The sequence below is a fragment of the Hemicordylus capensis genome, chromosome 11 (genome assembly GCF_027244095.1).
Source record: "Hemicordylus capensis ecotype Gifberg chromosome 11, rHemCap1.1.pri, whole genome shotgun sequence".
Lineage (NCBI taxonomy): Eukaryota > Metazoa > Chordata > Lepidosauria > Squamata > Cordylidae > Hemicordylus > Hemicordylus capensis.
The window spans coordinates 19,158,492-19,171,421 of record NC_069667.1 but is presented as its reverse complement, the minus strand read 5'-3'; the positions used below and the strand labels follow the sequence as shown (position 1 = coordinate 19,171,421).

At 47.5% G+C, this 12,930-nt stretch overlaps 1 protein-coding gene and 1 long non-coding RNA gene across 3 annotated transcripts in view; both read right to left on the bottom strand.

Annotated features, from left to right (window-relative positions):
- Positions 1–1,042, bottom strand: part of LOC128335286 (uncharacterized) — a 34,399-nt gene extending 33,357 nt beyond the window's left edge. For both annotated transcript variants that reach the window (XR_008311564.1, XR_008311563.1), the window contains exon 1: positions 893–1,042. This is a non-coding gene — a long non-coding RNA (uncharacterized LOC128335286). The remainder of the gene's footprint in view (positions 1–892) is intronic.
- Positions 1,043–1,378: 336 nt separating this feature from the next.
- On the bottom strand, positions 1,379–6,274 carry ZIC3 (Zic family member 3). The gene is made up of 3 exons (XM_053273292.1): positions 5,025–6,274; positions 3,545–3,708; positions 1,379–2,630 (listed from the first exon to the last, which is right to left on the bottom strand). The coding sequence occupies exons 1-3, from the start codon at positions 6,178–6,180 to the stop codon at positions 2,445–2,447; spliced, it is 1,506 nt and encodes a 501-aa protein (XP_053129267.1). The 5' UTR covers positions 6,181–6,274; the 3' UTR covers positions 1,379–2,444.
- Between the last annotated feature and the right edge of the window lie 6,656 nt (positions 6,275–12,930).

Here is a 12,930-nt window from a genome sequence, read left to right as displayed (position 1 = left end):
CGAATTTAAACAGCAGGAGAGGGGCGGTTCGGACCGGGGAATGTTTCCATGTAACAGGCGGGAGCACGAAAGAAGTTGCCTTACACTCCTGGGAGGCTTTGAGATGCGCGATCCCTAAGACAGTTAAGTCAGGAAAGTTGCATTTCCCGAGGCGATCGCTTTCGCGTTGCCTCCAACTGCACCGCATCGCCTCAAACCCAAAGATTCGCAGGTAAACCAGCTTGCCTGTGGGGTTTCCAAAAAAACCCTTTCAACCGTTTTCTCAAAAGTCCCGTTTCCTTATTATCGAGTAAATATTTATTTTATTTCTTTAAAGAAAAAATCCTGCACACCCACACACCACAAACACACACTGAAATCGCTTTGTAAATATACAGAATTATCTGCCGTCCAATGTTTCTTTTTTAAATCAGCCATAACTATACAGGAGGGGGGAAACATAACTAGTGATCATCAAACTATTTTAAAAGAAATCCGCCTGCCAGTTCAGCGGGTAGATATCTCGCACATTCACCTAACTCTCTGTTAGGAATATATAAATTTACATCACGTATGCAATCTACAGGCGGCAAAGGGTTCACCCCAACTCACACACTCCTATCGTCCAATTGCTTACCGTGCTATAAAAAACAATTGCCTTTAATGCACTATCCTAATTTTTAAAAAGAAATGAAACTTATTTCCCACTCGGTTATTCGAGAACCATGTCAGGGCTGCAGCTTGGAAGGAGAGAGTTGCGGGGGGGTGGGGAGAGAGATTTTCACATCTTTTTAATTCTGATCGACCAGAAAGATAATGCGGCAGTTTGTCCTCCTTCACACAGACACGTTTACACACCAAGTCCTTCACACGATGGCCCCATACATACATACAGAACACGAATTTACTTTACCTTTAGGTGTTTCCACGTGTGTGCCTGGTTAGACGAGTCCGCTCCCCTTTTGAAGTTCAAATGTGGCCGCTAACCACCTTGTGAAGTCTTTATATTTGGTGGTGTGTGTTTTTTTAAATCAGGAACAGAATCCGGAAAGCAATGGGATGAGAAGACGTTTGCACGGAGGGGAAGAGGCCAACTATAGAGTGAAGGAGGGGAGAAACACAGCAAAGCTTTTGCTTCCCATCATGAAAGATGCAAACCACAGAAACGGTTAAACTTTGGAGGGGAGGGAAAATAGTCAGCATTTAATGTAGAGGGGCATTTGGGAATCAGAACCCAGCACAGGATGAAACTGAAAGGGTCTTACAAACCTAAAGACCCTCTTTTTCTGGCTTTCTTTTTTTGCAGCTGTGAAAGGCAGGAGAAATTTCCAAAACAAGACAGAAATGGTGGAGCGGTAGAGACAAAGCAAAAGGCCATGGAGAGAAAATCGTTTCACTGTGTTCTTTCCAAAACAATAAACTTTTAATGCTAAAGCAGTTATATCACCAAAAGCTCTACAGAGTTTAATTTTTTTTTTTGTTAGAAAACAAAATTTCATTTCTCCTTTTTGTGGGGATTTTGTTTTCCCATAAATATTGTTCGGTTCCCGGCACTTGTCTCAATAATTAAATTACAAACGATAAATATGGCATCATGGATATGTATTTACAAAAAAACCCAAAAACCTGTTATTACAAAAAGGCAACTGTTTATACTAAACCATCACGAGCTGGGTGAAATTAATATCACATTTTCCCCATCCTGCAAAATATACTGAATGATACCCCCTCCCCAATCAGACAAAATACATTCACAAGTGTAATGGTTTTAGAGAGTGAGAAAGAGGGAGAAGGCGGGAAGGAAAGAAAGAAAGAAGGGAGGAAGGGAGAGAGAGAGAGGAAGAAAGAAAGAAAGAAAGAAAGAAAGAAAGAAAGAAAGAAAGAAAGAAAGAAAGAAAGAAAGAAAGAAAGAAAGAAACTTCAAGACAATACAGGACTTTGGCAAGTTTTAAGACTGTGTATTTGGGGGTTTTTTGTTTATTTGTTTTCCTTATTTTTAACAATCATAACTAAGGCCAAAGGGATAGTTTTAAAACTTCTCCGATTTTAATATCCCACCAAAGGAGAAGGAGGAATCTGGAACGAGGGAGGTATCTACTGAAATCAAAGTACAAAAGGCAAGAGTCCTGGGAAAGAAAAGGGGAGTGGGATAGGACGGTGGATTGGAAGAGAGTGTTTAAAAAAAATCAAAGAAATAACTGTCGATGCAGAAAAAGGAGGGGGAAAAATGCTAATCCTGAGAAAAATAGACATGATTAAGTCCGGCCTCTGGTTCTTGGGTAGGAGAGAAAAAACCAAAACCAAAAAGCAACCCCCCCACTTTTAAAAATTCCTCCTGCAATTTCTGTCCTGTTAACTCCCGAACAGTGGCAGGCAGGCCAGCGATGGGTCCAGTTTCCTTTGATGTCACCATTAATTCTTTTGGTCCAGTCCAGTATAGGAGGGGGGAGCTGAATTTGTCCTCATCAGACATACCACTCGTTAAAGTTGGGGGGCAGTCCGGGATTGTGGCTGGGGTTGGCAGTCTGAACAGCGGGTGGAGGGGGTTTGTTGGAGTCCTTGCTCGTGGCGGCAGCCATGGCTGGGGGGGTGGAGGATTCGTAGCCAGAGCTGGCAGCGGGGGAAGAATCCGACCCCTGAGTTTCGTGGACCTGAAAGGAAGATGGAGACAGGTTGAACAGCACACAAGGCCAAGAGCAGAAGAGCAGAAACTGCCTCTTACCTGGGGGGGGGGGCGGTGGCTGAAAGCAAACACCAAATCAGTACAGATAGTTCTCGTATTTTATTTAAGGCATGATTGGAGACAGGCTTCCCCAAACTAAATCAAGGGTTGTGGAAAATATATAGAGATTCTGGGGGAAAACATTGCTCCCCTTCTGGAGGATGAAAGTGGGAATTAAAAGAGCAATATCGCACATTATAAATCAGTGCTTATAATGTAGTAAATAAGCATCGGCACACACACCCATATATATACACACAAATAAATACATATGTATGTATGCGTACACACACATGGGATGTGTGTGTATAAATCTGGTCTTCATTTCACCCCAGCCCCTGCTTAGCCCCTTCTAAGCAATCTTGTAGGCTGGGAATCCGAATTTCCTCACTCATAAACCAAGACAGGGAGTTACAAGTTCTTTGATTAGTGACAAAATGCCATATTTAACAAAGGGAAACAAACCACACGTTTGAGTTCAACAGCTGTTGGTGGAACAAGGCCTGTATTCCGACTAGCCAAAACCATTTGAACAATTACTCATCTCTGTGTGTGTAATTCCTTTTATTTAGAAGCCTAAACAGTGCCTTAAAAGAGTTACTTAAAAGGGCAGAGAAGAGAAGCTATTTTGCTCAAGAAAATTATCTATACGTTCACACACACAATCTCCTCCTATATACATACAAAGATATTCTTAAATATCCATATTAAATTATTTGCCAGCTTTTCTATCAGGCACACGCCATGTACAACTATATAAAAATGCAACTGCTGCTATACATCTCTCTATCCATCTCTAGAGGCAGAGGCAGACAGACAGACACCCAAGCAGGCTGGTCTTACCTTCATGTGCTTTCTTAAGGAACTAGGATGCGTGTAGGACTTGTCGCAGACCTTACAGATATAGGGCTTATCCGACGTGTGGACGTGCATGTGTTTCTTTCGGTCGCTGCTGTTAGCAAAACGCCGATCGCAGCCTTCAAATTCACACTTAAAGGGCTTTTCTCCTGCAAGGGGGGGAAATCAGAGATGGATGTTTGCCCTTTACAAAGAACACCCCTGCTTCCTGTTTTTCAGGACCGGATTGCAGAGAGGTAGATTTCTCACCCCACATCCCCACTTCTGTGTCTGGCAAAAGTTTTCCCCCCTCGATGAAAACTTTACGTCTCGGTCTCTGCACCTCTCTCTCTCTCTCTCTCTCTCAACTCATATCCGTTTCTGTAATCTGTCTCCTAAAAATTTAGGGGAGAAGAGGGAGGGGGAGGGGCCAGTCCTCAAACAATGGGGTTTGTTACATTACAGTTCAATTAAAGCCGCCCTTTTCTTTCCTTTTAATTTGGGTCTTTCAAATGCAACGGTTCTTCTGAGGAGAGGGGGAGAGGGAGAGAGATGGATATTTGGATAATTTGGAGCGGGAGAAAGGGGGGAGGGAGACAGAGACGGAGAAGGAAACTCCTCGAAAGATAAATTGGTGAGTTCCAGACAGTTTTATAAGATGTCCTCAAGGAGACAAGGAAACGTGTCGGTTTGCTGCTTCCGTCTAGCTGCGCATTACTTTTTCTTTCTTTTTCTTTCTGTCTTTCTTTCAGTGGAGAAATGAACTGAAGACAGAACAAATTTTAAAAAAAAAAATACTTGGGCAAAAAAGTAGCACTGATTTAATTAGAAGATGTGCCACTCAAGGCATTAGAAAAGAGAGAGGGAGGGCGGAAGTAACCGAAAATTAGATGCCATTAGCATTTGTATGGTTTCGGCCGAATGTCTGCAGAGCGCGAAGTCTGTTGTAAAAGCAATCCACATACACGCACCCCCCCAACCTCTCCACCGATTTCTGTTTCCTTCACATTAAAGCGCAGGGACCAAGGCGGGAGGGCTTGCATGGGAGTAAGGGGGGGAGAGAAAGGGGAAAACAGAGGAGAGGGAGATGAAAATCTCATCTGCAGGCGATCTAAAACACATACGGAGTCACACACACCCCCGGGAATATTTCTCCCACAAGCAGCCCGCGAAGAAAAACTCCTTTAAAAAAGAAAAACAACAACTGCACACCCAAATCGCTTCATTTCTCGGGTGTCTTCTGTGGGTCTCCATCCCTCTCCTCCCACGACCCTTTGACCATCCACAGCCAAAGCGATCACCCACCCCACCCCCTCCTCTGGGGTTCCCTGCCATTCTCCGGACCCTCTGGGTTTTATTTTTATTTTTAAATTAACGATTCTGGTCCTAGTTTTGCTGCCGATCGAAAATAAAGAGGCTACTTTTCCTGCTGGGTCGGGGTGGGCTTTTTTTTTTTCGTTTTAAGAGGGGGTGTGCCCGGCCTTACCTGTGTGCGTCCTTTTGTGGATCTTGAGGTTCTCCGAGCGTGCGAAGATCTTCCCGCATCCCGGGAAGGGGCAAGGAAAGGGCTTCTCGCCGGTGTGGACGCGGATGTGGTTGACCAGTTTGTATTTCGCCTTGAAGGACTTCCCTTCGCGGGGACACTCTTCCCAATAGCAGATGTGGTTGTTCTGCTCGGGCCCGCCGACGTGCTCCATCGTGACGTGGGTCACCAGCTCGTGCATGGTGCTGAATGTCCGGTCGCAGCTCTTCTTGGCCCGGCTGAGCGGGGGCTGGGGCGTCGGGGGGGCCTCGTCGGCCCACTTGCACGACAGCTCCTGCTTGATGGGCTGCCGCATGTAGCGGAAGAAGGCCCCCGCCCCGTGGTGGTGGTGGTGATGGTGGTGGTGGTGGGCCGCTGCCACGTTCATGCCCCCCATGTTCACATTCATAGGGCTGTAGTTGTGGAACTGCGCCGGCGCCCCGTAAGGGTCGGCTCTGGGGCTGGAGACCCCCCGGTATGCCTCCGGGCGGCCAAAGAGGTCCCCCCGCAAGCCCAGGTGCATCTGGCTGGTCTCCACGTGCCCCGCCGTCGGGGAAGCGTGGCTGGGGTTCTGCTCGTGTAAACCCGGGAAGAGCAAGTAGCCCCCGGGGCTGTCCGCGATGCCCGGAGGCGGGTGGAGTCCGGCGGGCGCGTTGCTGGCGAAGAGGCCGTGCTGCCCCGCCGTCTGAGCGGCTGAGCCGCCTCCGGCGCCGCCGCCGCCAGAGGCGGAGTCCCCCAGCGCGGAGCCTGCGCGGTTGCGGAAGAGAAAGTCCCGCGTGGAGCTGAAGGCGGCCGCGGCGGCCGCGGCGGCGTAGGAAGGCACCTGGCCGGCGTGGTGGGGGTGAGGCGGGTGCGGCGGGTGGTGGTGGTGGGGGTGGTGATGGTGAGGGTAGCCCGACGCCTGCGGCGTGAAGGCAGAACCTTGCCCCGACGCCAGCTCGTGGGCCGCCGGGCTGATCTTAAACGACGAGTCCCCGAACGGGTGGTTCAGCCCCATAGCTGCGGCGGCGGCGGCGGCGGCGTCGCGGTTCGCTACGTCGTGGGGGTGATGGCGAGGCGCTCCGAAGCCGCCGACCCCCAGCGCGGGGAACTGAGGGCCGCCGTCTAACAGCATAGTCATAGCCCGGCTGGAGAGGAGGAGGACGGCGGCGGCGAGGACAACGGAGAGGCGACCCGCGACGGCGATCTTCTTCCTCTGGTCTTCTTCCCTTCGCCCCCGGCCCCCCCTCCCTCCAAACAACAACAACAACAACAACAACAACAAGAAGAAGGCAGGCTCTTTTTTCTCCCCCCCTCTCCCTGCCTCTCCTTCTCTCCCCCCGCCCCACCTCCAGCTCAGCCCCACACAATGGAGAGGCAGGCAGGAGGGCTCGCGCGCCGGCCCCTCGACTGGCGCATTCACACGCGCGCCAGACCTCTCCAAAAGGCGCGGGGGGAAAAAAAGAGAGCAGGAAGAGCGAGAGAGGGAAGCGGGCAGCCCCCCACGGTCCCCAAACCCCACCCCCTCGCCCTCGAGGGCCAAGGACGGAGGCACCCCCTCTGCCCCCCACACAGGCGCGCGCACAAGACCCGGGGGGATCCCCGCTGCCTCGCTCCCCTCCTGCCTTCCAGGAGGGCGCCCTCCTCTCCAACTGAGCGACGTCCTTGCACTGGCCAAAGTCAGACGCTCCTCCCTTCCTAACACATATGGGGGGGTGGAGCGGGGGGGGGACAGAGAAAGAGCGAGAGAGAGAATACCCAACTCCAGCAGGCAGCTTCTCTGCAAGCCAATGGGGAGCCGCCTGGCTAGCCGTCACCTGACCCCCAGCCCGCCTGCCCATTGGACGGCAGCCGGCTGATTGGCAGCGTTTAACATTGAATATGGCAGCTCCGTTTAAACCCTGCCTTCTGATTGGACGGGCTGGGTTTAGATAGGCGCAGGTAAGGTTAAAGGGTGTCCGCCAAGACTGCCCCCCCCCTGCAAGGTTTTGTTTACGGGAGATGTAACGGGGGGGCGCAGTAAAGAAGTGGCAGCGGGGGGGAGATGATGGTCCTGGGTTGGAGGGCAAATACCCTGCGCATCAGTCTGAGAGAGAGAGTCTGTGTAGTATAATTCACCCAACCCCTGCGTCGCTCATATTTAGGAAGAACACTCACGGTCCTTTGATGCATTTCTCCTCCTCTTTCTACACGGGATCCTTCCCTACTATCTTCGCTGTTTTTTTCTCTTTCTCCCCCACACCACCGCCCTCTCTCTCTCTCCCTGACCCCCCCCCCCTTTTAGTTTACGGGGGAAATCAGACTTCCATGCCAAAGAAAAAGAGGTGGAAAAATAAAAGAGATTTGGACTGAGAGAAGGCACTTAGTTGACAGGCGAGGTGCCCCCACCGCCAGATCAGCCTCAAGTGCGTTGGGAAAAATCCCACCACCATCTCTCCCAAGTACACCCAAACGGAATGAGCCAAAAACGGGATTTTATTTTATTTGCATTACCAACATAGTCAAACAAGCCAACCAACGATCAAAATTCCCGTGGTTTTGCAAAGGGATTTTGTGGTTGCAGAGCAAGGAATCTCTGTTTCGCTCTTGGACATTTCCCCTTGGTCCGTTTCTTAGTTTCATTATTCTACCATTAAAACTCAGCAGTTTGGGGTGCAATGTTGAACGTGTGTCTGGGTGCGCCGATCTCAACTTCGCATTTTCACGGACGGTGTATCATTTGTTGTTTTTGTTTTTGTTCTCCCCTCCCCTTTTCTTCTCTGCTTTCCCATTCCGGCTCCAAGAAGAAACTTCGAAACCTAATTTGGGTGGGGAATTGCACGAAAAAAAAATCTTTTTTAAAGGGACAAAAATGGCTATGATTTTTAGAGTCCTTGTTCTCTCGCTTTGCAGGCGCAAGGCGAAAAGATGTTTCCCTCTGGGAAGAGGAGCCTCTCTGTGTTATTCCGAAATCTAAGGCGAGTGGATCAAAGGCCCTTGGTTTTATAGATTTGGATTATTATTATTTTTTTAAAAAAAAGGAATTGCAGTGTTTCTAGCAGGGGTATAATGATCCTCTTCTGCAGCCGTGCCCCTCCCCCCCCCAACCCTCTATAAATCCACTCATTTTCTACTTCTGGAAAGCATTTGCAAAGAACGATGGGGGGGAACCAAGTGTCGAAAGAAAAGGCTCCCAAAAGAAAGATGCCAGTAATTGTAATATCCTGAGATTTGCCGAGTCCCAAAGTCTTTCCATTGAAGGCCTCTCACAGGATTGCCGCCGTCTCTCCGCAGGAAACACACAATCTGATCAAGTTCAGAAGCGCATTGAGAGAGTGCTTCAAACAGCGCTTTATAAAATGCAGCCGCTTTTCACGTCCTTCCCCCCAATCAGTCCCAGGAAAAAGAGTTCACATTCTTTATTTTAGGGTCTGGCCAAAAGGAGAAAGAAAGGCAGACACACACACATACAAAGAGAGAGGGGGGATTGCGCGATATATATATATATATACCCAATTTTAAAAAAAATCCCCCCTCCCTCTCATCCATCCATCTTCAAGAGTTCCCACTCCCAAGCCCCCAAAAGGTGAGTTTGTTGCTTTCCAATACTTCAGTGCGGGGGATAACGGTTTGTTTGTTTGTTTGTTTGTTTGTTTTTCCCTGGGAGGGGAGGTAACCACACCTTTCCTCTTCCTTTCTAGCCTTTTAACTACAGAAAGATGCAAAGGAGGCTAACCAAAAAAAAATGGGGTGTGTGTGTGTCTTGCATTATTGAGGAAAAGGAAGTGTGTGTGTGTGTGTGTGTGTGTGTGTGTGTGTGTATTTCTTTCTTTCTTTCTTTCTTTCTTTCTTTCTTTCTTTCTTTCTTTCTTTCTTTCTTTCTTGGAAGGAGCAAAAGTTTTGTTTCGGTTTTGGGTGGGGGTGGGGGTTTGATTTCTTCCTATGCCCAAAAAAAGCTCAGGGAATGTGTGTGTGTCTGGAGTGTGTGTGTGTGTGTGTGTACATACATACATACATACATACACACACACACACACACACACACACACACACCCCAAAGTGACATATAAAGATACAGCTGTAGGACTGCTCTGTGATGGGGGTGGGGAGGTTGGGCCATGACACTCGTCTTCTGGAAGGCACGAAGAGGGGGAAAAGAAGGGGGTTTTGCCAGGCCAGAAAAGTGGGTTCTGGAGGGGGGAAGAAAATGGGGGTCTCTTCTGGCCACCCAAGGGCCTTACCTTCGGCGATTTCCCGAGGGCTACTCAAGGTCGTGGAAGGAATCGCCTTTCCTTACAAAGAGAGAGAGAGAGAGAGAAAGCAACCCCCACAACTCCTCCCCTTACTTTTTTCTTTCTTCCTTTCTTTCCTCCTTTTTAGTGAGAGTCTCTCTCACGAATGTCTTTTTGTCCTTCTGGCCATTTGCGCCTGTCCCAAGCGGTCTACCTGGGCGCGGGCTGGCTCTGTCTTCCGAAGCCCTCGATCAGATAATTAATTACCTCCAGCGCGTGTTCCGTTGTCTCTGCAACAAAAAAAGGCGTAATTCAATTAGATAATCAACTGGGTATTGGGTTAGGGAATGTCTGTGAAGCAGCGGCGTGGGGCAAGCTAGGGCGAATGACCTTTGCGAGGGCAAAAGGCCTCACGTGTAGCCCTGCTCAATTGTGCTGGCCTCCCAGATGATGTCGGACAAGTTTTAGCTTTCGGAGTCTCCAAAAGCAACTTTGGGCTGGACACAATAGGGGGAAAAATCGACAAGGTGGTTCCTTCCTTCTTTCTTTCCTTCCTTCCTTACTCACTTACTCACTTCCTCAGAGCTTGTGTCCTATTGGGACAGGGACATTTCATATTTTTATAGCCAAGTTATAGAGGAGAAAGCGAAATTGGAAAACTGCAAAAATTGTCTGGTAACTCCTACTAGTAGGGTGACTCTTAGTTATTCCTTCGCCTGTTTTCTGTATAGTAGGAGGACCCTTAAAACATAACTCCCCCCACCCTTTTAATTTTTTCATTCTTTTTTTCTACCCAAATTAGATTTCGAAGTTTCTTTCTGAGGTATGATTACTCCTACTCCTACTCCTAGGAGTATGTTACTCCTGGTACTATGACTACTACTAGTAGTAACATTAGTAATTAGTAATTTACCAATAATTGTTGTTGTTGTTGTTGTAAACCTCCTAGAGACCTCGGTAGTGGGCGGTATACAAATAATAACAATAAACACAACAGCGTTTAGGAAGGGCGAATCTAAATTTGTTTTGCAGGGGATAGACGAAGACATACCGTGCATTATTAAAACATGAGTTTTTCGTGGGGTGGGGGAAATATTTCAGAAGGGAAGGCGGTTTCAGGAGGAATACAGACATTAAAAAGGATGGTGGAAATATATCATAGCTTCAGAAGGGAAGGGTGGTTTTGTCAAACTATTTTATTGCTTCGAAAGAAGAGAGGGGAGGGGTGGGCGTAGCGGGAGGGTCTTGACATAGTGGAGTTTACTTGTAGATTAGGCAACATAAATTAACCTATAAATCTTTTTTATACATTTTCCCCGATCGAGTCTGTCGAGACTGTGTACGCCTGTGCGGCTGGGGAAATAATATATGAGTTTCCCAGTCTTGGGAACAGCGGGTGCATCTCCCCGCCCCCAACTTCTTTTATAGAGCTACGAAATTATGGAGCAAATGTCTGCACACATACGGATGGATTTTTAAAAATGTCTTAGGCTGCCTAAGGAGACCTCTCACGTCCGCCCTCGCCACCCCCCCCCCTTTTAAGCCCACGTGGTTTGCTCTCTACACATTTACTCAACAATGTGCCAAGTTTTCTTACTCAGTTATTTATCTGTGTATCTATCTATCCCGCATGTTCCAGCCACAGTCGATGTGAGGCCCATTGATTTCGGTGGGGAGATTAAGCACCTGCTTTAGTCTCTGCCCTTGAAATCATTGGGACTTAAAAGCGCGTGGCCTTGGCTGGATCGTGTTCTCTATGCATGCATGCATGCATACATGCGTGCATGCATGCATACATGCATGCATATACATATCCATGCATGTATATAGTTACTTGGATATTTGTTTGTTTTTCTTTTTCTGCCTATCCAGATCTGCTTATATGCCCTTATATAACAGTTTTCCATGCCTTCTTGGAGAGAGATCGGATTCCTACCAGCTCTTTCAAGATCACACACCTACACACAATATTTAAAATTTTAAAAGGTGGGGGGGAATACAACTGCCCGCCATGTGCTGTTCTAGACTGAGGAGTAAGAAAAATATATAACGATAGGGGTTCTGGGTGTGATTCTTTTATCTCAAACAGCAGGGAGGAGAGGGCATGGGCTGTTGGGATCTGGAGTGCATACCCGCTCATTTGATTTTCCATAGAGTACCCAAGGAACAGCCTGCTTCTTTCTTTATTTTCTTTCAGAAAAGGGCTCCCCCCCCCCTTGCTCATTTTTATAGGCATTTGGGTGCCTTCGATACGGTGCTGGAACCTTAATTTAATAACTTAGTTCCGTCATTTCTTCCGCCAAGCAAGTGGACCCAAACCAAAACCAAAACACCACCCCCAAACCTTTTATTTAAACTGCGTAAGACAATCAGTCTTAATTCCACCGTGAAACACTTTTAAAAAACGGATTCGAAATTCAGGCTTTCGCCGCCCTAGTCAATTTCGCCTCCTAATCGAGTTCTTCTCAATTTCACTTTTGGGGAGGGTGAAACTCCTGGCTGTTGATCGCTCTTCCTTCCAAGGCATGAGCTGTTTTCACACCAGAATTCATACCTTTCTGTCTGTGTATATAAAACACACACACGCACACACTACAATCTCTCTCTCTGTTGACAATCGTCTTTTTGTACAAATTACGTGGGTGTGTCACACACGCACCCCACAATATATCTCTGTTGTCGGTCATCTTTTTATATATATTACGGGTGTGTGTGTGTGTGTGTGTGTTTATATATATCATGCGCACACACGAATATATATCTCTCTGTTGACAGTCATCTTTTTGTACAAACTAAGTGTGTTGCACACGTACACCAAAATATATCTCTGTTCCTGTCATCTTTTTATACACATTACTTGGTGTGTGTGTGTGTTTATATATATATCACACACACAAACACACACGACAATATATCTCTCTGTTGACAGTAATCTTTTTGTACAAATTACGTGTGTGTCACACCACAACACAATATATCTCTGTTGTCGGTCATCTTTTTGTATACATTACTTGATGTGTGTGTGTTTGTGTGTTTATATATCACACTCACGCACGCACCGCACAATATCTATCTCTATTGTAGCTTGCATCTTTTGGTACAAGGTGCTATAGATCTATAGCACAGAAGTTAAGCAAAGTAACGCGTATCACCCCTTCGATGGGTGTCTAGTGTTTTTAATCAACCTCTAGGCCAAAAGGCAGGAGTTACCTAATAAGCCTTGGAAGGAAGCAGTTTATTCGTCTGCCATAAACATGTACGGGATTCCGGCGTAATTAAATGCAAGCCACAAAGCGAACGAGACGTTTTCATTGTAGCGCTCAGTCAGAGCAAAAGGGATCACGTGTACATTTGAACTTCAGAGATCCAAGCCAGGGTAAACAAGTCTGAACTTCGACAAAGAAAGGGGGGGGGGGTTGGTGGAAAAGAGGGTGGGGGTGAGATATCAAAGTACTAATGGAATCAAGGAAAGAGTTTGGGAGTGCAGAAGGGGGGGCGAGGGAAGAAGGAACGAATTTATTTTATTTTTTAATAAAAAAGTTCAGGGGTGCCTCTACAGTATTCCCTACCGCAATGAATTTAAGGGCATTATTAATATCTGGGTCGCTGCCCTAGAAATGAGACCCCCTTTAGACCCCCTGCGATGGGACAAGATCTCAGAGAAGCGATGCACAAAGAAT